Source organism: Eubalaena glacialis, chromosome 2, assembly GCF_028564815.1.
Source record: "Eubalaena glacialis isolate mEubGla1 chromosome 2, mEubGla1.1.hap2.+ XY, whole genome shotgun sequence".
NCBI lineage: Eukaryota > Metazoa > Chordata > Mammalia > Artiodactyla > Balaenidae > Eubalaena > Eubalaena glacialis.
Window position 1 is genome coordinate 163,369,727 of NC_083717.1, and position 25,978 is coordinate 163,395,704.

At 41.1% G+C, this 25,978-nt stretch overlaps 2 protein-coding genes across 3 annotated transcripts in view; one reads left to right on the forward strand and one right to left on the reverse strand.

Moving 5' to 3' along the window:
* The window catches only part of SMOC1 (SPARC related modular calcium binding 1), a 148,403-nt gene that overhangs the window by 66,979 nt on the left and 55,446 nt on the right, over positions 1-25,978 (forward strand). The window lies entirely within an intron of this gene.
* LOC133085782 (coiled-coil domain-containing protein 115-like) lies at positions 16,870-17,523 on the reverse strand. The gene has a single exon (XM_061182952.1). The coding sequence runs from the start codon at positions 17,521-17,523 to the stop codon at positions 16,870-16,872; it is 654 nt and encodes a 217-aa protein (XP_061038935.1).

Consider the following 25,978-nt stretch of genomic DNA (forward strand, 5'->3'; position numbering starts at 1 on the left):
CTGTTTTGTTTCTTTTCTATAGAAATAAACATGCCTATTGAAAAAAAATAAAGGAGGCTCTGAGGTGGAGACTAGAGGAAGGCAGTCTAGTGCGGTAGACTAGGCATGAATCCACCCACCACCTCAGGCACGTCGCTGAACTTCCCTGGGTCGCAGTATCCTTATGTGAAAAATGGAGACTGTGATCTCCATTATCGTTCTATGTGGTAATAATTATTATTATATAATACGTGTTACATGTTACTATTATTATTACTATTATTGAGTATTATTGTAGCTTACCTCATAGGGTTGTGATGAGGATTAAATGAGTTAACACATGTAAAATCTTTGGAACACATAAATGCTATATGGATATCTGTCATTATCATCATTATTATCCCCATTTCTACTCTGGCTCTACTGCTCAAATCTTCCCAAGATGTTACAGATGATGTCACCTAAGGAAAAGAAAATCTTTTGTTGAACCTCCCCCCCATCAATTCTTTATCATTTTTTCTAGTGAAAAGAGTGCTGGTGATCTTTGTGCTGAGAATTCATGTGTGCGGGAGAAAATCAAACTCCTCACAGCTGAGTTTGGGGCTGAGACGGGGGTAATAAGGAGGAGGCGGAATCCTTTCTCCCCCTTTCTCTAGACCTCTGTAATTCTGAGTGTGTTACTTATGAGAACGGTTGACCCCTGCCCTCCTGGTTCTGAAGCGTTTGCTGCCTTGTGACAGACAGCCGCTGGCCAGCTTTTGTTTCGGTGAGGCCAGGCTGGACCAGGTGGTGTTTGCCGGGGAGGGGAACTTCCAGATTAGTCCAGGCAGAATTGCTAAGTGAGGGGGCCCCTAAAGTGCAGCAAAGGGTGGATAGACAGTGAAGAGCCCCCTCATGTGTTTGACACACTAAGCACTGCCATGTGTCTGCAGGCTCGAGGCTGGCTCACCCCGGTGGGCAGCTAGGCAGTCAGACAGCTGGTCAGTCCCCGTTACAGGGATTGAAATGGATGTGCCTTTTCCCTTGATCAAAGACACTGCAATAACTTCACAAAATGAGGCTGCCTCTTTGTGCTTCAATTGTACTGACAGGCTGCCAAAAGGCTAGGAGAAAAAAATGCTTTTCTCCCTCCTCCAGCCTCCACTGTCTCTTAGCTGGACTTCTTTGTTTTTGTTTCCTTGTTAAGACCAAAACCGAGACCAGATACATTGTTTTAATATTGTATAGAATATTGACATGCATGCATCCTGGTGTTAATAACATATTTTAGTCCTGTGAATTATTACTCAGTAACATCCTCTTGAAGTTTATGGAGGGAGTGAGGGGACCCTAATGGGACTGGGTTTGTCTGGCATGGGACACAGCTTGGGACCACATGACTGGGTTGGCTTTAATGGGGTTCATGTGGGATGCAATGGTCTCTGTTCTCTAATTTGTTTTCCCTTGACTGCTTCCCTCGATACCCCCCAACCCAACTCACACAGCAGAGTGGTAAACATTACAACATTAGGCTTTTAAAAACCTTGATATCTAGTCCACATCTCAGACCATTAAATCAAATTCTGGGAGAAGCACCCAGACATTGTTATTATTTCAAGCTCCCAGGTGATGCCAGGGTTCGGTCCAAGTTGTGAATGACCTGCTGTTGTAAGGGCTTCATCACTCCTGTTCTTGGTTGCGTCACTGGAATGTGGAGTCAAGGCTTTTTGCTGACCTGTTGAGTAAGGTTGGGAGCTACTGGTTTTGTCCTTTGGTGTGGTCCTATCTGTTTTCTCTTCTGGGTATCAGGAATGTAACTCCTGACATCTGGTCTACCGAGTCCTCTGCCAAGCTGTTTTCTGCTGCCCAATATGATGAACTGAAGTCAGAGCTGTAGTAGTGATCTCAGCAGTGAAGGGTATGGGATCACCACCACCAGGATGTTGGCTAGAGCTTGTCAAGCTTATGCAGCACTGAATAATAATGATGGCAACTCTTTATTGAGTGCTATTTGGTACCAGGCACTGAGTTTTATACTCATTAATCTTTACTAGGACCTTTTGAGGTAGTTATTGATACCCTTATTTATACTGGAAAACTGAGTTTCAGAGGGGTTGAATAACATGTTCAAGATCACTAAGGATTTGTACCCAGAACTGCCTAATTTCAAGGCCTGTGCTCTTGACTTTTTATGCTACAGAAGTGTCCTTGATGCATATGTAATTCATTTTCATTACCATTGTTATTCCAGAAGTCCCCTCTCTGATGCTGTTGACCAATCAATCAAGCAAACATAAAAAAGAAAAATCCTTTTGCTTATGGAAATTTTCAAACATACAAAAAAGTAGAAATAATAATATAATGAACCCCATGTACCTGTCACCCAGATTCAACAATGATTAACATGTGGCTGATACTGTTTCATCTTTACCCTATTTTCATCTGCCACCCCAAACTGGATTGCTTCAAAGCAGGTCCCAGACACAATATTTTTTCATCTCAGACATTTTGGAGCTCTGCTATGTTCTGGGTTGTGAGCTGGTTGGCTATGGTGGAGTCAAGAAATGTCACGGTCTGTGCCTTCAAGGAGCTTACATGCAGAAAAGATATGAGAACATATGATGAAGTAGCTAGTTAGTATACAAGACCCTATATGTACAACAGGGTATATTTCAAATGCCCACTTACAGGTCAGTAATTTGGAATTCTGAGTGATTTTATTGTTGAGAAAATATATACAAATTAAAAATTTCTGAACATAAAAAATGCCTTAAACAAAGCAAAAAGGCAAATGATGTATATTAGCCTTAATGACAAAAGGCTAATATTAGACAAAAAACTTACAAACCAGGAAGAAAAAGATCCTAGTAGAAAAGTGGGCAAGAGATATCAATAAGCAGGTCACACAATAATAACAAATAGCCAATAAGTGACTATGAATGATATTTTCCTTAGTAATTAAAGAAATACAAATAAAAATGACGATGTGTCATTTTGCTTACCAAATTGTTCAAACTTGGAAAAGAGATAGTAATATTCAGGCCTGGGTGAAGGGAAAAGGCTACCTCCACACTGTACTTGAAAAGGTAAATTGGCACTGACATTTTATGAGATAATTTTGCAATATGGGTCAAATGTCCTTAAGTGTGCCCACATCTTGAGCCTGAAATTTCACTTCTAGGAATATATTCTAAAGAAATAATTAAAGATACGTGCAAATATTTAGCCACAAGTATTTCCATCTAAGTTCTGCTTATATTTGCAAAAATTTGGAAACAATCTAAATATCCACAATAGAGAAGTGCTTAAACAAATTATGGCATAGCCATACTTCGCAGCTAGTAGAATGATGTGTTGTAGATGCTCATTTTACATAGTGTGTGTGTATATATGTATACTAGAGACTTAATCAAATAATCAAAAGAGAAATATTTTCATTTTTTTCTAAATAGAAAAGCTATATACACTTTGTAAAAAAAAAATTCGGACAATACAGAAGTACATAGGTAGAAAGGTAAAGTCAGTGATTTCATCTCTTTGAAGTAGCAACAATTAAGTCTATAACCCACTAGTTTTTTTTTTCTTTGTGTACTTATCATTATTTACGACAAAAATGATAAAATGTCATATATCGTTTTCTAATGCTTTCTTATACTAATTATATTGTGGACTTATTTCCAGGTTAATTACACATCACTCTACCTCATTTTTTAAAATGGCTGCATTATATTCCATTGTATGTATGTACCATGAATTCTGGAAACTTGGGGATTAAATTTCTGGAAGTTGAATATTGGGTCAAAAGGACATGCACTTTTTAAGGCATTTGATACATACTCCCAAATTGCCTTCTAGTGTTGAGCAATAATGTGGTCGATTAGCGGTTGTTACCAAATACGTTCCCAAGCCATTTTAATTTTTTTGTGTAGATGGATTGTAGTTCTAATAATACTGTAGAATATAAAACAACATTCATAATGTTACTGCTACATGAAAAAATGTATTATGTTTCCCACTTTGAGCCCCATGTTCCAGGAACAGTCTTTCTTGATATAGCTCTGTCTGGCACCCACGCTTTCCCCATTTTTCCTCATTCTAATCACTCTTCCCCACACCAACACACACGTATATATGCTTTTTTATTTCCCAAGGTTATTTATTTATTTATTTTTTTGCCATAGGATCTGGGGAACTGTATTTTCTTCTTGATGATGCTTTGTTCAGAAGTTGGAAGTGCAAAGAGAAAGTTCTGTGGCTTTTTGGCAAAGACAGTGGGTCCCCCTCATCAGCATTTCTATAGCTCTTACTGTTGCATTTTCTAAAACCTGGGGAACTGAAGCTTGTTTCCTAAGTGCTGGTGCCTGAGCTGTGAAGCAGGTCTTGAGGTTCCTTTTTAGTGCCTCCTCTCCCCACCCCCATAGTACAGAATTGCACGTCCTGAAATCACCCCCGCAGGCTGAGTTGTGTGACTAGCTTGCCCTGGAAACACCTGGGTTTACCATCTGGGTCTCCCTCTTCCAGGTTCTCAACAAGTAGGGATGTTTTGCATCAATAGTGAACCTTTGTTGACCTCAGCTGATGAAACGTTGGTAGGCTGGAGCGCTGAGCATCGTCTTAGGGGAAAGGAATTGTCCCATCTTTGATGAGTCCAAGGGCTACGTCTTTCTGTCATGTGGAACTATCTTACCTAGAGCAATAGTGTGGATGTCTCTTCAGACAGTGCAGAGGGCTCTCTAGGTAAAGTACTAAGAGCCTGGCTGCATCCGTAGCTGGAATGTTCTGAGCTTCTCCAGCCATAACCAGTTCCTTTGGATGTCTCCAAACAAAGCCAGTTCTGTATGTCTTAGTGAACTGTGCCAACTTTTTTTTTCTTTTTTTAAAAGCAGTCACACTGCTAAATATTTAAGTCCATCCTTTATGTACAGATGGCATAATGGCCAAGAGACCCACTGTTGGGTCAGCTGTTGCTTTTCTTTGTCCTTTTCTGTTAAAGGACAATTTGAACATCTACTGTGCCCAGGGCATCTTACTACTTGTTTTACATGTGTTTTTCATTGAATTGCTTTTGTTCCAAACAACCAGATGTTGCGTATGATAATTTACACGAAAATGCCCATAACACAGCACATACTTGCTGTTCAGCAAATGTTAGTTTTCTTCCTCTTTGGTCTCATTTTGCTCAACCGTAAAATGGGAGAGCTAGTTGGGCTCTTCCAGAGGTCGGCAAACGGTGGCCTGTGGGCTGGCCACCTGGTTTTGTTATTTAAAATAGCAACTCTATTAAGATAGCATTCACATGCCATAAAATTTATCCCTTTAAATGTATGATCCAGTGGTTTTTAGTGTATTTACAGAGTTGTGTAACCATCACCACTGTCTAATGACAATATTTTCATCACCCAAGAACAAATCCTTGTACCCACTGGGGGTCATATGAAAGTAAATGTTTAATTTTGTAAATGAGGGCAGGGACAGGGCCTGATGCCTCCACGTGCAGGAAGGACATGTGTAGTAAGTGACTCATCTAATCTCTCACACATGGTGAGAGCCACCACTGTCATCTTTTCAGCGAGAGAACTGGCACCCCCTGGGTCACCCACAGGTGCAGAGGAGGGCAAGATGAGGGTGGGTGGAGCTCCAACACTGTATCCATTGTGTTCTGTGGTGACTTGCCTACCCTAACCACGGCTCCATCCTCCTCTTCAATGGCCTATGGCCACTGAGCATCCTCTCCCAGATTGGCTGGCATCATTTGCTTTGGAGCAAGTTGCAGGGTCTGGGCGCTCCCAGCTGAGCATCTGACCTCCGCATAGCCTCTGGTGAGTCTGTCCCTACAGTGTATCGTGGAAATGAAAGGAGCAAGCTCTGGGCGGTATCTGCAGCTGCTCTTCTGCAGCGGGGTGTACCTGGGAGGGAGGGAGGGAAGGATGGAGGCCTGCTTCTCTGGCCTTCCTGCTGCTTATGGAAAAGGGAAGACTCAGTGACGGAGGTTTCGATCACCCTCTCTGCTGTTCTTTTCTTTTTCAGATAATAACACCACCACCTGTATAGCGCTTACTATGTGCCAAGGTGTTTTATAAGTGGCTGACACACATTAACTTGTTCAATCCTCACTATGACCTATGAGTAGACACTATTATATTCTTATTTTATAGATAAGGAATCTGAGCCACAGAGAAGCTGAGTAGCTTGCCCGGGGTCATGGAGCTTGCAAGTGGCAGAGTCAGGATTCAAACCCAAGCAGCCTGGCACCAGGGTTCTTGGTCCTAACGACTACTCTATACTGCCTCTTAAAGGAGATTGCCAACTTTTATAATGATGTTGCCAAACTGGAGCATATCCAGGAAGATAACTAAGGTGAGAAGGTTAGGAAATTATGTCCATGAGGAATATTCAAAGGAGCCAGAGGTTGGTTTCAAGATAAGAAGAACCAAAGGGTGAATGGAAAAGAGATGACCACAGGGATGCATGAGAGTTGTTTCAAACTTTGTCTGTGGATGACAATAGCTTTTTCTTGAACAGTCCCACAGAGCCAACCCAGGATCACTGAGTAAAATATTTAATGACTCAGATTCTGACTCAAACTACGGAAGAACTTTCTTCAAGAGGAGGAAACCATAGATGGACTATTTTACTCAAAGAGGACTTAACTTTCCATCCCAGGAAGAGGGCAGGCAGGACTGAATGGGCATCCAGCAGGGCTGCTGTGGGGCAAGGGGGTTAAACTGATGACCTCTGGGAGTAACCTCCACACTTTTTAGAGTTTATGCGACTAATATTCAGTCGGTGGTTAGGCACATAGTAGGCCCACAGCAAACACTTATTCGGGAACCTTCCAGGCAGAGCCATTAATACACACACATTCAGGGCTATTGCCACTGCGCTATGGATGCATATGACAGGCTAGGAGATGACCCTGCAGGTCAGTCAACTAAACTCGTCTCAAAAATTAACAGGATCAGAATTTTTTTTTCCCTGTCAAAGTAGGAAAAAGTAAAAGGAACACGGAAGGGAGGTATGAAGGCAGAAAATTTTAACTAAAAGTGAAGTCAGATATGGGAAACAAGAAAGAGCCCCCACTCCTGCAGGCCACTTTTGTCCCACCAGTGGCCAGATTGTCACAGTTCTGATGTGAACAAAGCTCCTACACAAGAGGGACTTTTTAATTGGATATATTTTTTAAAACGTCTTTATTGGAGTATAATTGCTTTACAATGGTGTGTTAGTTTCTGCTGTATAACAAAGTGAATCAGCTATACATATACATATATCCTCATATCTCCTCCCTCTTGCGTCTCCCTCCCACCCTCCCTATCCCACCCCTCTAGGTGGTCACAAAGCACCGAGCTGATCTCCCTGTGCCATGCGGCTGCTTCCCACTAGCTATCTATTTTACATGTGGTAGTGTATATATGTCCATGCCACTCTCTCACTTCGTCCCAGCTTACCCTTCCCCCTCCCCGTGTCCTAATGTCCATTCCCTACGTCTGCGTCTTTATTCCAGTCCTGCCCCTAGGTTCGTCACAAGCTTTTTTTTTTTTCTTTTTTTAGATTCTGTATATATGTGTTAGCATACGGTATTTGTTTTTCTCTTTCTGACTTACTTCACTCTGTATGACAGTCTCTAGGTCCATCCATCTCACCACAAATAACTCAGTTTCATTTCTTTTTATGGCCGGGTAATATTCCATTGTATATATGTGCCACATCTTCTTTATCCATTCATCTGTTGATGGACATTTAGGTTGATTTCATGTCCTGGCTATTGTAAATAGAGCTGCAGTGAACATTGTGGTACATGTCTCTTTCTGAATTACGGTTTTCTCAGGGTATATGCCCAGTAGTGGGATTGCTGGGTCGTATGGTAGTTCTATTTTTAGTTTTTTTAAGGAACCTCCATACTGTTCTCCATAGTGGCTGTAACAATTTACATTCCCACCAACAGTGCAATAGGGTTCCCTTTTCTCCACACCCGCTCCAGCATTTACTGTTTGTAGATTTTTTGATGCTGGCCATCCTGACCGGTGTGAGGTGATACTTCATTGTAGTTTTGATTTGCATTTCTCTAATGATTAGTGATGTTGAGCATCCTTTCATGTGTTTGTTGGCAATCTGTATATCTTCTTTGGAGAAATGTCTATTTAGGTCTTCTGCCCATTTTTGGATTGGGTTGTTTGTTTTCTGATATTGAGTTGCAGGAGCAGCTTGTATATTTTGGAGATTAATCGTTTGTCCGTTGCTTCGTTTGCAAATATTTTCTCCTATTCTGAGGGTTGTCTTTTTGCCTTGTTTATGGTTTCCTTTGCTGTGCAAAAGCTTTTAAGTTTCATTAGGTCCCATTTGTTTATTTGTGTTTTTATTTCCATTTCTCTAGGAGCTGGGTCAAAAAGGATCTTGCTGTGATTTATGTCATAGAGTGTTCTGCCTATGTTTTCCTCTAAGAGTTTTATGGTGTCTGGCCTTACATTTAGTTCTTTCATCCATTCTGAGTTTATTTTTGTGTATGGTGTTAAGGAGTTCTAATTTCATTCTTTTACATGTAGCTGTCCAGTTTTCCCAGCACCACTTATTGAAGAGGCTGTCTTTTCTCCACTGTATATTCTTGCCTCCTTTATCAGAGGTAAGGTGACCATATGTGCATGGGTTTATCTCTGGGCTTTCTATCCTGTTCCATTGATCTATATTTCTGTTTTTGTGCCAGTACCATACTGTCTTGATTACTGTGGCTTTGTAGTATAGTCTGAAGTCAGGGAGCGTGATTCCTCCAGCTCTGTTTTTCTTTCTCAAGATTGCTTTGGCTATTTGGGGTCCTTTGTGTTTCCATACAAATTGTGAAATTCTTTGTTCTAGTTCTGTGAAAAATGCCATTGGTAGTTTGATAGGGATTGCATTGAATCTGTAGATTGCTTTGGGTAGTAGAGTCATTTGCACAATGTTCATTCTTCCAATCCAAGAACATGGTATACCACTCCATCTGTTTGTATCATCTTTAATTTCTTTCATCAGTGTCTTATAGTTTTCTGTATACAGGTCTCTTGTCTCCTTAGGTAGGATTATTCCTAGGTATTTTATTCTTTTTGTTGCAATGGTAAATGGGAGTGTTTCCTTAATTTCACTTTCAGATTTTTCATCCTTAGTGTATAGGAATGCAAGAGATTTCTGTGCTTTAATTTTGTATCTTGCTACTTTACCAAATTCATTGATTAGCTCTAGTAGTTTTCTGGTAACATCTTTAGGATTCTCTATGTATAGTATCATGTCATCTGCAAACCGTGACAGTTTACCTCTTCTTCTGATTTGGATTCATTTTATTTCTTTTTCATCTGTAATTGCTGTGGCTAAAACTTCCAAAACTATGGTGAATAATAGTGGTGAGGGTGGGCAACCTTGTCCTGTTCCTGATCTTAGTGGAAATGGTTTCAGTTTTTCACCATTGAGAATGATGTTGGCTGTGGGTTTGTCATATATGGCCTTTATTATGTTGAGGTAAGATCCCTCTATGCCCACTTTCTGGAGGGTTTTTATCATAAATGGGTGTTGAATTTTGTCGAAAACTTTTTCTGCATCTATTGAGATAATCATATGGTTTTTATCCTTCAGTTTGTTAATATGCTGTATCACACTGATTGATTTGCATATATTGAAGAATCCCTGCATTCCTGAGATAAACCCCCTTGATCATGGTGTATGATCCTTTTAATGTGCTGTTGGATTCTGTTTGCTAGTATTTTCTTGAGGATATTTGCGTTGATGTTCATCAGTGATAATGGCCTGTAGTTTTCTATTTTTCTGACATCTTTGCTTTTGGTATCAGGGTGATGGTGGCCTCATAGAATGAATTTGGGAGTGTTTCCCCTCTGCTATATTTTGGAAGAGTTTGAGAAGGATAGGTGTTAGCTCTTCTCTAAATGTTTGATAGAATTCGCCTGTGAAGCCATCTGGTCCTGGGCTTTTGTTTGTTGGAGGATTTTTAATCATAGTTTCAACTTCATTGCTTGTGATTGGTCCGTTCATATTTTCTATTTCTTCCTGGTTCAGTGTCGGAAAGTTGTGCATTTCTCAGAATTTGTCCATTTCTTCCAGGTTGTCCATTTTATTGGCATATAGTTGCTTGTAGTAATCTCTCATGATCCTTTGTATTTCTGCAGTGTCACTTGTTACTTCTCCTTCTTCATTTCTAATTCTATTGATTTGAGTCTTCTCCCTTTTTTTCTTGATGAGTCTGACTAATGGTCTATCAATTTTGTTTATCTTCTCAAAGAACCAGCTTTTAGTTTTATTGATCGTTGCTATCATTTCCTGCATTTCTTTTCCATTTTTCTGATCTGATCTTTATGATTTCTTTCCTTCTGCTAACTTTGGGGTTTCTTTGTTCTTCTTTCTCTAATTGCTTTATGTGTAAGGTTAGGTTGTTTATTTGAGATGTTTCTTGTTTCTTAAGGTAGGATTGTATTGCTATAAACTTCCCTCTTAGAACTGCTTTTTTTGCATCCCATAGGTTTTGGGTCATCGTGTTTTCATTGTCATTTGTTTCTAGGTATTTTTTGATTTCCTCTTTGATTTCTTCAGTGATCTCTTGGTTATTAAGTAGTGTATTGTTTAGCCTCCATGTGTTTGTATTTTTTACAGATTTTTTCCTGTAATTGATATCTAGTCTCATAGCGTTGTGGTCAGAAAAGATACTTGATACGATTTCAATTTTCTTAAATTTACCAAGGCTTGATTTGTGACCCAGGATATGATCTATCCTGGAGAATGTTCCATGAGCACTTGAGAAGAAAGTGTATTCTGTTGTTTTTGGATGGAATGTCCTATAAATATCAATTAAGTCTATCTCGTTTAATGTATCATTTAAAGCTTGTGTTTCCTTATTTATTTTCATTTTGGATGATCTGTCCATTGGTGAAAGTGTGGTGTTAAAGTCCCCTACTATGATTGCAATACTGTCAATTTCCCCTTTTATGGCTGTTAGCATTTGCCTTATGTATTGAGGTGCTCCTATGTTGGGTGCATAAATATTTACAATTGTTATATCTTCTTCTTGGATTGATCCCTTGATCATTATGTAGTGTCCTTCTCTGTCTCTTGTAATAGTCTTTGTTTTAAAGTCTATTTTGTCTGATATGAGAATTGCTACTCCAGCATTATTTTGATTTCCATTTGCATGGAATATCTTTTTCCATCCCCTCACTTTCAGTTTGTACGTGTCCCGAGGTGTGAAGTGGGTCTCTTGTAGACAGCATATATACGGGTCTTGTTTTTGTATCCCTTCAGCCAGTCTATGTCTTTTGGCTGGAGCATTTAATCCATTTACATTTAAGGTGGTTATCGATATGTATGTTCCCATTACCATTTTCTTTTTTTTTTTTAACATCTTTATTGGAGTATAATTGCTTTACAATGGTGTGTTAGTTTCTGCTTTATGACAAAGTGAATCAGTTATACATATACATATATCCCCATATCTCTTCCCTCTTGCATCTCCCTTCCTCCAACCCTACCTATCCCACACATCTAGGTGGTCACAAAGCACCAAGCTGATGTCCCTGTGTTATGCGGTTGCTTCCCACTAGCTATCTATTTTATATTTGGTAGTGTATATATGTCCATGCCACTCTCTGACTTTGTCCCAGCTTGCCCTTCCCATTCCCCGTGTCCTCAAGTCCATTCTCTAGTAGGTCTGCGTCTTTATTCCCGTCTTGCCCCTAGGTTCTTCATGACCTTTTTTTTTTTTTTTTAAGATTCCATATATATGTGTTAGCATACGGTATTTGTTTTTCTCTTTCTGACTTACTTCACTCTGTGTGACAGACTCTAGATCCTTCCACCTCACTACAAATAACTCTATTTTGTTTCTTTTTATGGCTGGGTAATATTCCATTGTATATATGTGCCACATCTTCTTTATCCTTTCATCTGTCGATGGACACTTAGGTTGCTTCCATGTACTGGCTATTGTAAATATAGCTGCAATGAACATTGTGGTACATGACTCTTTTTGAATTATGGTTTTCTCAGGGTGTATGCCCAGTAGTGGGATTGCTGGGTCGTATGGTAGTCCTATTTTTAGTTTTTTAAGGAAGCTCCATACTATTCTCCATAGTGGCTGTATCAATTTACAGTCCCACCAACAGTGCAAGAGGGTTCCCTTTTCTCCACACCCTCTCCAGCATTTATTATTTGTAGATTTTTTGATGATGGCCATTCTGACTGGTGTGAGATGATATCTCATTGTAGGTTTGTTTGCATTTCTCTAATGATTAATGATGTTGAGCATTCTTTCATGTGTTTGTTGGCAATCTGTATATCTTCTTTGGAGAAATGTCTATTTAGGTCTTCTGCCCATTTTTGGATTGGGTTGTTTGTTTTTTTGATATTGAGCTGCATGAGCTGCTTTTAAATTTTGGAGATTAATCCTTTGTCAGTTGCTTCGTTTGCAAATATTTTCTCCCATTCTGAGGGTTGTCTTTTCATCTTGTTTATGGTTTCCTTTGCTGTGCAAAAGCTTTTCAGTTTCATTAGGTCCCATTTGTTTATTTGTGTTTTTATTTCCATTCCTCTAGGAGGTGGATCAAAAAGGATCTTGCTGTGATTTATGTCATAGAGTGTTCTGCCTATGTTTTCCTCAAAGAGTTTTATGGTGTCTGGCCTTACATTTAGGTCTTCCATCCATTTTGGGTTTATTTTTGTGTATGGTGTTAAGGAGTTCTAATTTCATTCTCTTGCATGTAGTTGTCCAGCTTTCCCAGCACCAGTTATTGAAGAGGCTGTCTTTTCTCCATTGTATATTCTTGCCTCCTTTATCAAAGATAAGATGACCTTTTGTGCGTGGGTTTATATCTGGGCTTTCTATCCTCTACCATTGATATATATGTCTGTTTTTGTGCCAGTACCATACTGTCTTGATTACTGTAGCTTTGTAGTATAATCTGAAGTCCGGGAGCATGATTCCTCCAGCTCCGTTTTTCTTTCTCAAGATTGCTTTGGCTATTTGGGGTCTTTTGTGTTTCCATACACATTGTGAAATATTTTGTTCTAGTTCCGTGAAAAATGCCATTGGTAGTTTGATAGGGATTGCATTGAATCCGTAGATTGCTTTGGGTAGTATAGTCATTTTCACAATGTTCATTCTTCCAATCCAAGAACATGGTATATCTCTCCATCTATTTGTATCATCTTTAATTTCTTTCATCAGTGTCTTATAATTTTCTGCATACAGGTCTTTTGTCTCCTTAGGTACGTTTATTCCTAGGCATTTTATTCTTTTTGTTGCAATGGTAAATGGGAGTGTTTCCTTAATTTCACTTTCAGATTTTTCATCATTAGTGTATAGGAATGCAAGAGATTTTTGTGCATTAATTTTGTATCCTGCTGCTTTACCAAATTCATTGATTAACTCTAGTAGTTTTCTGGTAACATCTTTAGGATTCTCTATGTATCGTATCATATCTTCTGCAAACAGTGACAGCTTTACTTTTTCTTTTCTGATTTGGATTCCTTTTATTTCTTTTTCATCTGTAATTGCTGTGGCTAAAACTTCCAAAACTATGTTGAATAATAGTAGTGAGAGTGGGCAACCTTGTCTTGTTCCTGATCTTAGTGGAAATGGTTTCAGTTTTTCACAATTGAGTATGATGTTGGCTGTGGGTTTGTCATATATGGCCTTTATTATGTTGAGGTAAGTTCCCTCTATGCCTACTTTCTGGAAGGTTTTTATTATAAATGGGTGTTGAATTTTGTTGAAAGCTTTCTCTGCATCTATTGAGATGATCATATGGTTTTTCTCCTTCAATTTGTTAATATGGTGTATCACACTGATTGATTTGCATATATTGAAGAATTCCTGCATTCCTGGGATAAACCCCACCTGATCATGGTGTATGATCCTTTTAATGTGCTGTTGGATTCTGTTTGCTAGTATTTTCTTGAGGATTTTTGCATCTATGTTCATAAGTGATATTGGCCTGTAATTTTCTTTCTTTGTGACATCTTTGTTTGGTTTTGGCATCAGGGTGATGGTGGCCTTGTAGAATGAGTTTGGGAGTGTTCCTCCCTCTGCTCTGTTTTGGAAGAGTTTGAGAAGGATAGGTGTTAGCTCTTCTCTAAATGTTTGATAGAATTTGCTTGTGAAGCCATCTGGTCCTGGGCTTTTGTTTGTTGGAGGATTTTTAATCATAGTTTCAATTTCATTGCTTGTGATTGGTCCGTTCATATTTTCTATTTCTTCCTGGTTCAGTGTCGGAAAGTTGTGCATTTCTCAGAATTTGTCCATTTCTTCCAGGTTGTCCATTTTATTGGCATATAGTTGCTTGTAGTAATCTCTCATGATCGTTTGTATTTCTGCAGTGTCAGTTGTTACTTCTCCTTTTTCATTTCTAATTCTATTGATTTGAGTTTTCTCCCTCTTTTTCTTGATGAGTCTGGCTAATGATTTATCAATTTTGTGTATCTTCTCAAAGAACCAGCTTTTAGTTTTATTGATCTTTGCTATCGTTTCCTTCACTTCTTTTTCATTTATTCCTGATCTGATCTTTATGATTTCTTTCCTTCTGCTAACTTTGGGGTTTCTTTGTTCTTCTTTCTCTAATTGCTTTATGTGTAAGGTTAGGTTGTTTATTTGAGATGTTTCTTGTTTCTTAAGGTAGGATTGTATTGCTATAAACTTCCCTCTTAGAACTGCTTTTTTTGCATCCCATAGGTTTTGGGTCATCATGTTTTCATTGTCATTTGTTTCTAGGTATTTTTTGATTTCCTCTTTGATTTCTTCAGTGATCTCTTGGTTATTAAGTAGTGTATTGTTTAGCCTCCATGTGTTTGTATTTTTTACAGATTTTTTCCTGTAATTGATATCTAGTCTCATAGCGTTGTGGTCAGAAAAGATACTTGATACGATTTCAATTTTCTTAAATTTACCAAGGCTTGATTTGTGACCCAGGATATGATCTATCCTGGAGAATGTTCCATGAGCACTTGAGAAGAAAGTGTATTCTGTTGTTTTTGGATGGAATGTCCTATAAATATCAATTAAGTCTATCTCGTTTAATGTATCATTTAAAGCTTGTGTTTCCTTATTTATTTTCATTTTGGATGATCTGTTCATTGGTGAAAGTGTGGTGTTAAAGTCCCCTACTATGATTGTGTTACTGTCAATTTCTCCTTTTATGGCTGTTAGTATTTGCCTTATGTATTGAGGTGCTCGTATGTTGGGTGCATAAATATTTATAATTGTTATATCTTCCTCTTGGGTTGATCCCTTGATCATTATGTAGTGTCCTTCTTTGTCTCTTTTAATAGTCTTTGTTTTAAAGTCTATTTTGTCTGATGTGAGAATTGCTACTCCAGCATTATTTTGATTTCCATTTGCATGGAATATCTTTTTCCATCCCCTCACTTTCAGTTTGTACGTGTCCCGAGGTGTGAAGTGGGTCTCTTGTAGACAGCATATATACGGGTCTTGTTTTTGTATCCCTTCAGCCAGTCTATGTCTTTTGGTTGGAGCATTTAATCTATTTACATTTAAGGTAGTTATCAATATGTAGGTTCCTATTACCATTTTCGTAATTGTTTTGGGTTTGTTATTGTAGGTCTTTTCCTTCTCTTGTGTTTCCTGCCTAGAGAAGTTCCTTTAGTATTTGTTGTAAAGCTGGTTTGGTGGTGCTGAATTCTCTTAGCTTTCGCTTGTTTGTAAAGGTTTTGATTTCTCTGTCGAATCTGAATGAGATCCTTGCTGGGTAGAGTAATCTTGGCTGTAGATTTTTCCCTTTCATCACTTTAAATATGTCCTGCCACTTCCTTCTGGCTTGTAGAGTTTCTGCTGAAAGATCAGTTGTTAACCTTATGGGGATTCCCTTGTATGTTATTTGTTGCTTTTCCCTTGCTGCTTTTAACATTTTTTGTTTGTATTTAATTTTTGATAGTTTGATTAATATGTGTCTTGGCGTGTTTCTCCTTGGATTTATCCTGTATGGGACTCTCTGCGCTTCCTTGACTTGAATGACCATTTCCTTTCCCATATTAGGGAAGTTTTCAACTGTAATCTCTTCAAATATTTTCTCAGTCCCTTTCTCTTTCTCTTCTTCTTCTGGTACCCCTATAATTCGAATGTTGGTATGTTTAATGTTGTCCCAGAGGTCTCTGAGACTGTCCTCCATTCTTTTTATTTATTTATTTTTTTGCAGTTTAATATAATGTGTTTTATTTTATAATAAAAAGTTTGGTTTTTTTTTTTTAAACCACCATAAGCAAAGTTAAAAGACAAACTGGGAAAAACAATTTACATCTCGTATTATGAACAGAAAACTAACATCCACCAAACATAACAATTAGCTCCTAGAAACTGCTAAAATTATCAACAAGCCAGTAGGAAAATGAATTGACACAGAGTTCCTGGCCCTTCAACAGATTAAAAGACTCACTCTTGGAAAGATAACGGCAGGTTTTATAAACTTGAATGGTCTCTTGAAAGATTTCCCTTGAAAATCTAGTTCCGATCCTTTTTACTTTCTGTCTTAAAACCTGCCAAGTGCTGCCCATCTACTCGGGTGTGTGTGTGTTTTATCGATGAGGAATCATTCTGTCCTGATCTGTTAGCTGTGTATGGTTTTTTCCTCCATCAAAATCACTTTTAAGGATATAGTGAAACTGAAGCACCTACTTCTTCTCCTTCCCTGCCACTAGCTGTGCAATATTTCATCCTTTAATGAAAAACCACAGCTGATTTATGCATCAGGTTGTTACAGTTGTTCAGTGATATGAATTAACCTAACAGGTTTGTGCCTGCCCAACATGAATATGTCCTGAGACAACACAAGTCTAGAAGTGGTTTCATAGTAGTGACTTTCAACATTACTCACTTTGCCTCTTCAAACTTCCCCACCTAACAAAGTTGGAAACATGCAGACCAGAGAAGTATTAAGGAGGGAGGAACAGCTGGGGTGGGGGGCAATCTGTGAAGGAAGAAGGCCAGAGATAATGCAGCCACATCAAAGAACAGCTGTGCTCACTGCCTTGCTTCGGTGGTGGCAGGTCAGGGAGCCCCAGGCTCCACTGCTTGAGTTTCTCCTGCAGCCCCTGGAGCTGGCTTCGACCCCAGTCGATGCGGATCTGAAGGCTGGCCATGTCTGCAGCCAGCTGCAGACCCTCCCGGAAGCTGGCTTGAGCTTGCCGTAGACTGTGGGGAACCAGGATTCCAAACCAGTTCAGAGGGTCCTGGGGAGCTGGCGAGGGGTCTGGCTCTGGGGTCCTCGTGTTGCCCTTCCGCCTGTGCAGAACTGCCTTGTGGGGTCCCACCTCCTCTGGAGTCTGGGTGCCAGCTCTCACCATCCAGAACTTCTGGAGTCCGTCCTGGGCCTTGCTGGTGCAGACGCGGACCTGGGGCTCCATGTGGGAGGCATACTGCAGAGGCCCTACCGACTTGGCACCCATGGCGTAGCGAGCTTTGCAGAGTGAGAGCCAGCCCTCCACCCGGGCGTTCAGTGCCACCCGCTTTGCCTCCAGTTCCTCCAGGTCCCTGAGCAGCTGCAGGAGAAGCGAGTCCAGCTCGGCTCGCAGATCCCGTGCCACCATGGGCTCCGCACACATTCCTCTTTTCATTCTTTTTTCTTTATTCTGCTCTGTGATAGTTATTTCCACTATTTTATCTTCCAGGTCACTTATCTGTTCTTCTGCCTCAGTTATTCTGCTATTAATTCCTTCTAGAGAATTTTTAATTTCATTTATTGTGTTGTTCATCATTTTTTGTTTCCTCTTTAGTTCTTCTAGGTCCTTATTAAACGTTTCTTGTTTTTTCTCCATTCTATTTCCAAGATTTTGGATCATCTTTACTATCATTACTCTGAATTCTTTTTCAGGTAGACTGCCTATTTCCCTCTCATTTGTTTGGTCTGATGGGTTTTTACCTTGCTCCTTCATCTGCTGTGTGTTTCTCTGTCTTCTCATTTTGCTTAACTTACTCTGTTTGGGGTCTCCTTTATGTAGGCTGCAGGTTCATAGTTCCCGTTGTTTTTGGTGTCTGCCCTCAGTGGGTAAGTTTGGTTCAGTGGGTTGTGTAGGCTTCCTGGTGGAGGGGACTGATGCCTGTGTTCTGGTGGATGAGGCTGGACTTTGTCTTTCTGGTGGGCAGGACCGAGTCCGGTGGTGTGTTTTGGGGTGTCTGTGAACTTACTATGATTTTAGGCAGCCTCTCTGCTAATGGGTGGGGTTGTGTTCCTGTCTTGCTAGTTGTTTGGCATAGGGTGTCCAGCACTGTAGCTTGCTGGTCGTTGAGTGGAGCTGGGGCTTAGCGTTGAGATGGAGATCTCTGGGAGAGCTTTCGCCATTTGATATTACGTGGAGCTGGGAGGTCTCTGGTGGACCAATGTCCTGATCTCGGCTCTCCCACCTCAGAGGCTCAGGCCTGACACCCAGCCGGAGCACCAAGACCCTGTCAGCCACACGGCTCAGAAGAAAAGGGAGAAAAAAAAAAAGAAAGAAAGAAATAAAGAAAGAAAAAATATAATAAAATAAAATAAAGTTATTAAAATAAAAAATAAAATAATATTATTAAAAATAAAAAAATTAAAAAGTAATACAAAAAAAGAAAAAACAAAAAAGAAAGAAAGAAGAAAACAACCAAACCAAAAAACCAATCCACCAATAATAACAAGCGCTAAAAACTATACTGAAAAAAAAAGAAGTTGCCACTTCTTGGTGGCTGCAGCAGCAGCCTTAGCATTTCATGCCCGTCTCTGGGGTCCGTGCTGATAGCCGCTGCTCACGCCCATCTCTGGAGCTTTTTAGGCGGTGCTCTGAATCCCCTCTCCTCGCGCACCGCAAAACAAGGGTCTCTTGCCTCTTAGACAGGTCCAGACTTTTTCCTGGACTCCCTCCCGGCCAGCTGTGGCGCACTAGCCCCCTTCAGGCTGTGTTCACGCCGCCAACCCCAGTCCTTTCACTGGGATCCGACCGAAACCCGAGTCTCAGCCCCCAGCCCCCACCCACCCCGGCGGGTGAGCAGACAAGCCTCTCGGGCTGGTGAGTGCTGCTCGGCACCGATCCTCTGTGCGGGAATCTCTCCGCTTTGCCCTCTGCACCCCTGTTGCTGCGCTCTCCTCCGTGGCTCCGCAGCTCCCCTCCTCCGCCACCCACAGTCTCCGCCCACGAAGGGGCTTCCTAGTGTGTGGAAACCTTTCCTCCTTCACAGCTCCCTCCCACTGGTGCAGGTCCCGTGCCTATTCTTTGTCTCTGTTTTTTTTTTTCTTTTACCCTACCCAGGTACGTGGGGAGTTTCTTGCCTTTTGGGAAGTCTGAGGTCTTCTGCCAGCGTTCAGTAGGTGTTCTGTAGGAGTTGTTCCACATGTAGATGTATTTTTGATATATTTGTGAGGAGGAAGGTGATCTTCACATCTTACTCCTCCGCCATCTTGAAGGTCCCCCCATTGGATATTTTTAAAATGTAAAAACGTATTTGATATCTTCCCCCTGAAATGGAAATAGAAGTGAACGAACAAGAGGTGTCATATTTGCTGTTTACAAAACCTGGGCCATTCTAGGCACCAAATTGGAGGGCAGAAGTCAAGAAAATAAAGTTCTTTGTGTCCCTGAAGCCCTAACACTAAGATTTTTAAAAATACCTTTATGTGTGTGTTGGAGGGGATGGTGTTCGCACTTTTTGGAAAATACAAAAAAATGTTTTTCCTCATGTATTTGGAAAAATGGTCCTAACACTGACAATTAGGTACCGGTTCATAAATTTCCACCTTACTCTTAACCAGCGAAATTTCAACTTAGGGCACAGTTGTAGAATCACAGAACTTTTGGGTCAAAGAGGACCTCAGATGTATCTGGTTCATCTCCTTCATCTCCCTGCCCCACCACATCCAGGGACAATCTCTCACCAAGCAGTCGTCTATCTTCCGCTTGATTGCCACCAAAGACAGGAAACTTATTACCACCAATGACAACATAATGCATTTTGGGACAATTTAGTTGGAAATTCCTTCCCTACATTGACTTGAAAGTTGTAATTTCCAACAGATGACCCCCATTCTAGCTAAGGAACTTACAGAATCCACAGAAATCACACTTTCCACAGAAAGATCTGAAGACAGACACCATTATGTCCTTGTGAAATCCTGTCTTATAGCCAATAAATATTTCTTTTCACCCTGGCAAAGATCTTTAGTTCTATCGCTCATTCCCATATCACAGGGTTTTATGTCTCTCTTTCCTCCTGGCCTCTTTCCTCTTAATTCAGTTTGCTAAGGTGCCCCTTATAGAGTGTCCTTCCCCAAACTGGACACAGTATTTCAGATGTGGTCATAAACAGCTTGGGGAAGAATGGGATTATCTCTTGTTCTAAACACACTACTGCTTGACTAATATCACGTTGGCAGCCACAATACACCATCGACTCATAAAAAACATAGTCAACAAGGACTCCCACATTTAAGAGGATTTGAAATTGGGGGATTATCTTCCTTCCTTGCATCTTCTCCATTAAAATCTGGAGGACGAGGCAAATACTCTAAAAGGAAAATCCCTCATTCCCCAGCAGACAGTCCTCCGTAGACTTGGCATAGAGCAGCAGACAGTGTCTACAGCCAGCAAGAATAGCAGTGCTTTGAAGCTACAACCTACATCCTCTCTGTAAAACGGAAGGGGAAAGGGATGAAATCTGCTTGTGCTGAGTACATACTCTACACCTGACACTATTTTAGATGCTTTATGTATCTTGTCTCATTTTGTCTTCTCAGTAACCTTCAAGGTAGGCACCATTAGCCTTATTTCATAAATAGGCTCAGAGAGGTTAAGTGACTTTGCCAAAGTTACACAGAGATGGTATTTAAACCCAGCTCATTTTGACTGCAAAGCCATGTTTTTTTCTTCTGCATCCTGTTGCTTCTCAGCCAAACCTGACTAAAGACAAGGGGGACGTTTGTGGGATAACCTCTTCTAAACAGAGGGAGAAACAGCTCATGCTAGCCAGACCAAAAGGATTACACCATCCCTCCTGTCTCCCCTGCTCGTCTCACTGCAATCAAACTTTCTTCCATGTGTGAAATCACCCAGAAGATTTAATGCCACGAATCACTAGATCCATGAATTAAAAGACCACATGTCATCAGAACAACTGGAACAGAAAAACTTTGGAGAGAAGTATTGTCCCAAGGCCCCTTGCTCCCAAATTCCCACCTAGAAAAGTATTTGTTTTTTGAGTAGTTCATGATAAATGCCAGAAAGGATGGAGTGATGAAGTGTCTTTTAAAACACTGGTTCTTGGAGTGTGGTCCCTGAACCAGCAGCAGCATCACTTGGGGACTTCTTAGAAATGCATGTTATCCAGATGACCCCAGAACTAATGAATCCAGAAATTCTGTGGGTGGGACCCAGGAATCTGTTTTCATAAGCCCTCCAGGTAAATCTTACTGTGAACGCAATAAACAATGTTCTCCTGCAGCTTCTGATGGAGAGAGAGGTTCTAGGGGGATGAGTGGCAACCTCAGATGGCCCAGGGCCTCAGTCATCCAGCCAGGGTACAGGGAACCCGTGGAAAAACAATTTCTTAGAGGTCCTATAGAGTATGCAGACAAAAGGAAAATGTGCCTGCTAAAAATACTGCCCTGAAACAAAGTTATTGGGTGGATCTACTGCAAGATGCTTAACTATCACTGTGCATTAGCTTAATCCGAAAAACCTACTAACTGATTTGGAGCAACTGGAAGATTATAAGGAAAAAAAAAAAAAGGTCTCATACTCCCACTGCCAAGGAGGGTTAGAGAAATAGCCACGTGCCTTCTGCTTTTAGTTTAACTTTTTCCCACTAGGAAATGTTCCTGTACATGAGAGTAGTCATTTCATTACAAGTTTGATAGTTGCTAGAAGAATGCTGAATCAAGCCTGTCCCTTTGCATATGGTTCACATTTTTCTATTTTACAAAAGAAGTGCAAAGAAAAGGGGTGGGAATGGGGTGATGTACGCACAGGGTAGAGGTGCCTTGGAGGGGATCCCAGTTGTCAATGAAGGTCTAAGGCAATTCAGGATGGATTTCTTTTTTTTTTTTTTTAATTTATTTATTTTTGGCTGTGTTGGGTCTTTGTTTCTGTGCGAGGGCTTTCTCTAGTTGCGGCGAGCAGGGGCCACTCTTCATCGCAGTGCGCGGGCCTCTCACTGTCGCGGCCTCTCTTGTTGCAGAGCACAAGCTCCAGACGTGCAGACTCAGTAGTTGTGGCTCACGGGCCTAGTTGCTCTGCGGCATGTGGGATCTTCCCAGACCAGGGCTCGAACCCGTGTCCCCTGCATCGGCAGGCAGATTCCCAGCCACTGCGCCACCAGGGAAGCCCCAGGATGGATTTCTTAATAGATAGAGCATGAGAAAGCATTACAGAAAAGGAGGTGGGGATTTGCCAGAGGAAAATTGCTTCAAAAAAGAGTAAACTAAATGAAAGCCTGATACCTGGATAGTGAGAAAGTATGACTGGGAGAAGCAGAGAAATATAGCAAGGCCCTGCGCTTCATTATACTGCTTTTTGTTTTCTTTTTCTTTCTTTCTTTTTTGAAAAAAATCATGTTTCAGAAAACACTAGTACTACCATGGAATGCTCCCTGTGTTACCAAACCAAACTTGGGTCCATTTGCCCTCACCCATGTGCAGCAAAGCCCATCCACTGACACCAGGTTATGGTGAAGGAAAGTAGAGCATTTATTGCAGGGTGCCAAGCAAAGAGAACAGGCAGCTCACGCTCAAAAGACCTGAACTCCCTGACAGCTTTCAGGGAAGGGTTTTTAAAGGCAACATTTGGGGTGAGGCTTGCAGCTCATGGAATTTCTTCTGATTGGTTGGTGGTGAGGTAACAGGGTGATGTTTCAGGATCTTAATCAGCAACCTTCTGGTTCCAACCAGTCTGGGGTCCACATGCTTCTATTCAGCTTGTAGTCACCATCCTCCACCTGGGTGGAGGGGTCTTAGTTTCTGCAGAACAACTCAAAGATTTGTGTCAGATTGTTATGTATATCCCTTGAGGAGGAACTAGGACTCTGTTTTACAATCATTGAAGTATCGTTTAAGCTATCATTACTTTTCTTGCTTGACTACTTTTCCTTTGTTTCTGTACTCTCTCACTCCCCTAATTAGTAACTGCTTGAGTCTGCTCTTTGGAACTCAGGGAAGGCCTAGGAGACTAAAGCCTTTAGTTTAGTGTAGTTTTCTACAAATAAGAAATGGGGCTTTGGTACCTGGAAGGGCCCCGCAGGGTCCTGCTTGGTTTCCCCCTTTTCTTTGATACTCCTCAATCCTGAGGGGAACAAGGGTGGGACAAGAAAGGGAATAACGCTTTAGATAGAGAGGTTAAAAATAATAAACTCAGTGTTAGGGGGATTCGGTTTCACCCACACAAAGTTAAGGGAGGGTCCCACAGTTAATTGAGTTTATGAATTGCTGCAAATGATATCTTCCTCTTAGAGCTGAATCATGAACTGATTTAGGGCTCTGAGAAGTTCTGCAGTCAAGAAATCTTTTAATTTTATTTGACCCAATATTCCAAAGTTATTTGGCTAGAGAACCCTTTCATCTCCAATAATTCCTAGTCACACCCAATAGGACACCAACTGTATTCATCACTGTATCAAAGTGACAGACGTAAAGGTGGAGGAAGAGCAGCTTCACATTCCAGGAGAAGGGAAGGAAGTGGGCACACGCAAGGGAGACTGTTCTCCTAGGGAAGCTGGTAGGAAAACCAGCAAAAGTCCAACAACAAAGAAGCTACTTTAGGATGCAAGGTCTGACCCCTGTCCGAGAAGCCCCCCAAGAACAGCCAGAAGAAAGCAGGCTGGCCAGGGGGCACAGCAGAGGCCCCCATGCTATCGTCCGAACTACTCCAGATATGGCCTCTCACTCAAACTGGAGCAAAAGGCTCTTGATTTGAATATTTATCTTACCTCCTGTCCCTCTCCCCCAAAAGAGTTTCATCTGCCAGAGAATTACAGGGCATAAAGACAGTTCCCTCAGACACCAGCACTGGGACCCAGGCCTTTCTTCATCTCCCTTCCAGGTCTGGGGGAACTTCTGTCTGCCAGGACTAGGTCCTGGCCATCACGCTACCTCTCTTGTCTCTGGGTCTCAGTTTCCTCATTTGTAAAGCGTTTGGATGAGACTGGTGATCCCTAAGGCTTTTTCCAGCTCTGTCAATTCTGAAATTTTATGAGAGCTTGGAGATCGGTATCTGAATTCCTGTGCTGTTACGAACTAGCTGTAACATTTGAACAAATAACCTCTGCTCCCTGTACCTCTCCTAGGAAAGATTTGCACACTGGGTGACCTTGAGACCCAAAAGAGATAATGTGTCTGTCGTGGTGGTGATTGAAAAGTCATTGTAAATGTAGAAGGTGTTGTTTTCCATTTGGGGCGTGGCACCTGAGTGATCCTTGTCTCTCTACATGGTCCATTGTCTCCCTTGCTTTTCTCCTGCTTTCCTCCATTGGCTTTCCTCCAAAGCCCCATTGGCTTTGCCCTGTGAGCTGGTGTTTGCTCTGTTCTTCTCTGCTCATCAGTCACTCAACTGCACTCACTGGGAGTGCTAGCCTCCCACGTTCTTCCAGGTGTCCACAAGGTGACCTAATGTAACAGGCTTAAAATAATTTCAGATTTGCCTTAATTTGGACAGAAAGGTTGACCTGAAGTACACCGCTGGGCTGTTTTTGCAAAGGGCTTCTTGCCAAAAATATTTAAGTATATGAGTCAGAGATGAAATTTACCTACCTAAGAATACACTGTTTTTAAAGCACCTTTAGGAGTACCAGATATATATGCACAGCGTAGCTACAGTATAATCAGAGAGTAACCTCACTTAGGTTGATGTAAAAACACTTTTTGTCTCTTAAGGAAGACCCATCAATTTACCTTTTAGCCTTCCCAGAATATTCCAGAGTGGGGTAGGAACAAACGCCACGGTTTGTATCTGTACCTTTGTGGCTAGAACAACACTGAGATTTGAAAACTGCACTAGATGCTAGACACTAGAAATAGTCAATTGCCTTGTCAGTTCCCCTTGGCCCATGCTTTTCACATAGATTAAGTCTGAAAGTTGATTAATTTGAGGCTGGTGTGTGGGCTGTGGGGCAGAGATAGATCAAAGGGGATTACTTACTAATTTAAAAGAATAAATACATTTGCAAGGGAGAAGGTGAAACTAGGTAGGATTTACCTCTTGATCATGTATATATAAACCATCGATTCTATAGAATTTACATCCTGATTGCTTTTCTGCAAGAAACCTGACTTCTCTCATCTGACAGTAACAGAACTATTTCTATATGAAAACAAGCTCTCCCTTCCTTTACTCAAACTTGTTCACACTTTTTGCTGATTTCAGATCGCCCCTTCCCTTGGGACTGGTCAGAATAGAATGTTCTTTAGTTTCTACCAGAGAATTTGGCTGTGCTTTTCTTGAGTGTACAGACAGTTGGCTAAAAAATAACATAATGATAATAAAAATAAATAGCTAAGTTTAACTGGGCACTTACCATGTGAACTGAGTGCTTTATTTACATTATCTAGTTTAATTCTCCCAGAAACTGACTGAGGTAGGTATTATTATCTCCCCCTTTTTAAATAGTCATGGACAGTCTGAAGCTTGGTTGGACTGCGAACCTTTCCAAGGCTGCAGAGGGCTGGAAAGTTCAGTGGTTAAGTTAAAATGAAGTGGCAGAGCTGGTTAGTTAAGGAAGGTGGGCTGCAGTCTGACTCCGTGACCATTGCTTTCTGTCTCCACGTAACTTCTTTTTCTTCAAGAAGACATCTTGGAAACTCCCCAAGACAACTTACAAACAACCTCTCAATTGAGAGCCATGGGTCCATTCACTCAGGGCTCCTTCAGCAAAGGGAAGTGACCTTGCTGGGCACTCCCAGCACTTCCTGCAGGCAGAGACCCTGCCTGGGTCCTCTGGGTCTTCTTTTGTTCACTGTTGTTCCTTCTCCTGCAGCACACCTGGGGCAGGTGTGCCCGTAACGGTGGATTCCAAGCCTCAGAGGAACATGGCAACAAA

What these genes read in the sequence shown, in the direction of transcription:
- LOC133085782 (XM_061182952.1), bottom strand. Translation starts at nt 17,523, where the DNA reads ATGGTGGCACGGGATCTGCGAGCCGAGCTGGACTCGCTTCTCCTGCAG.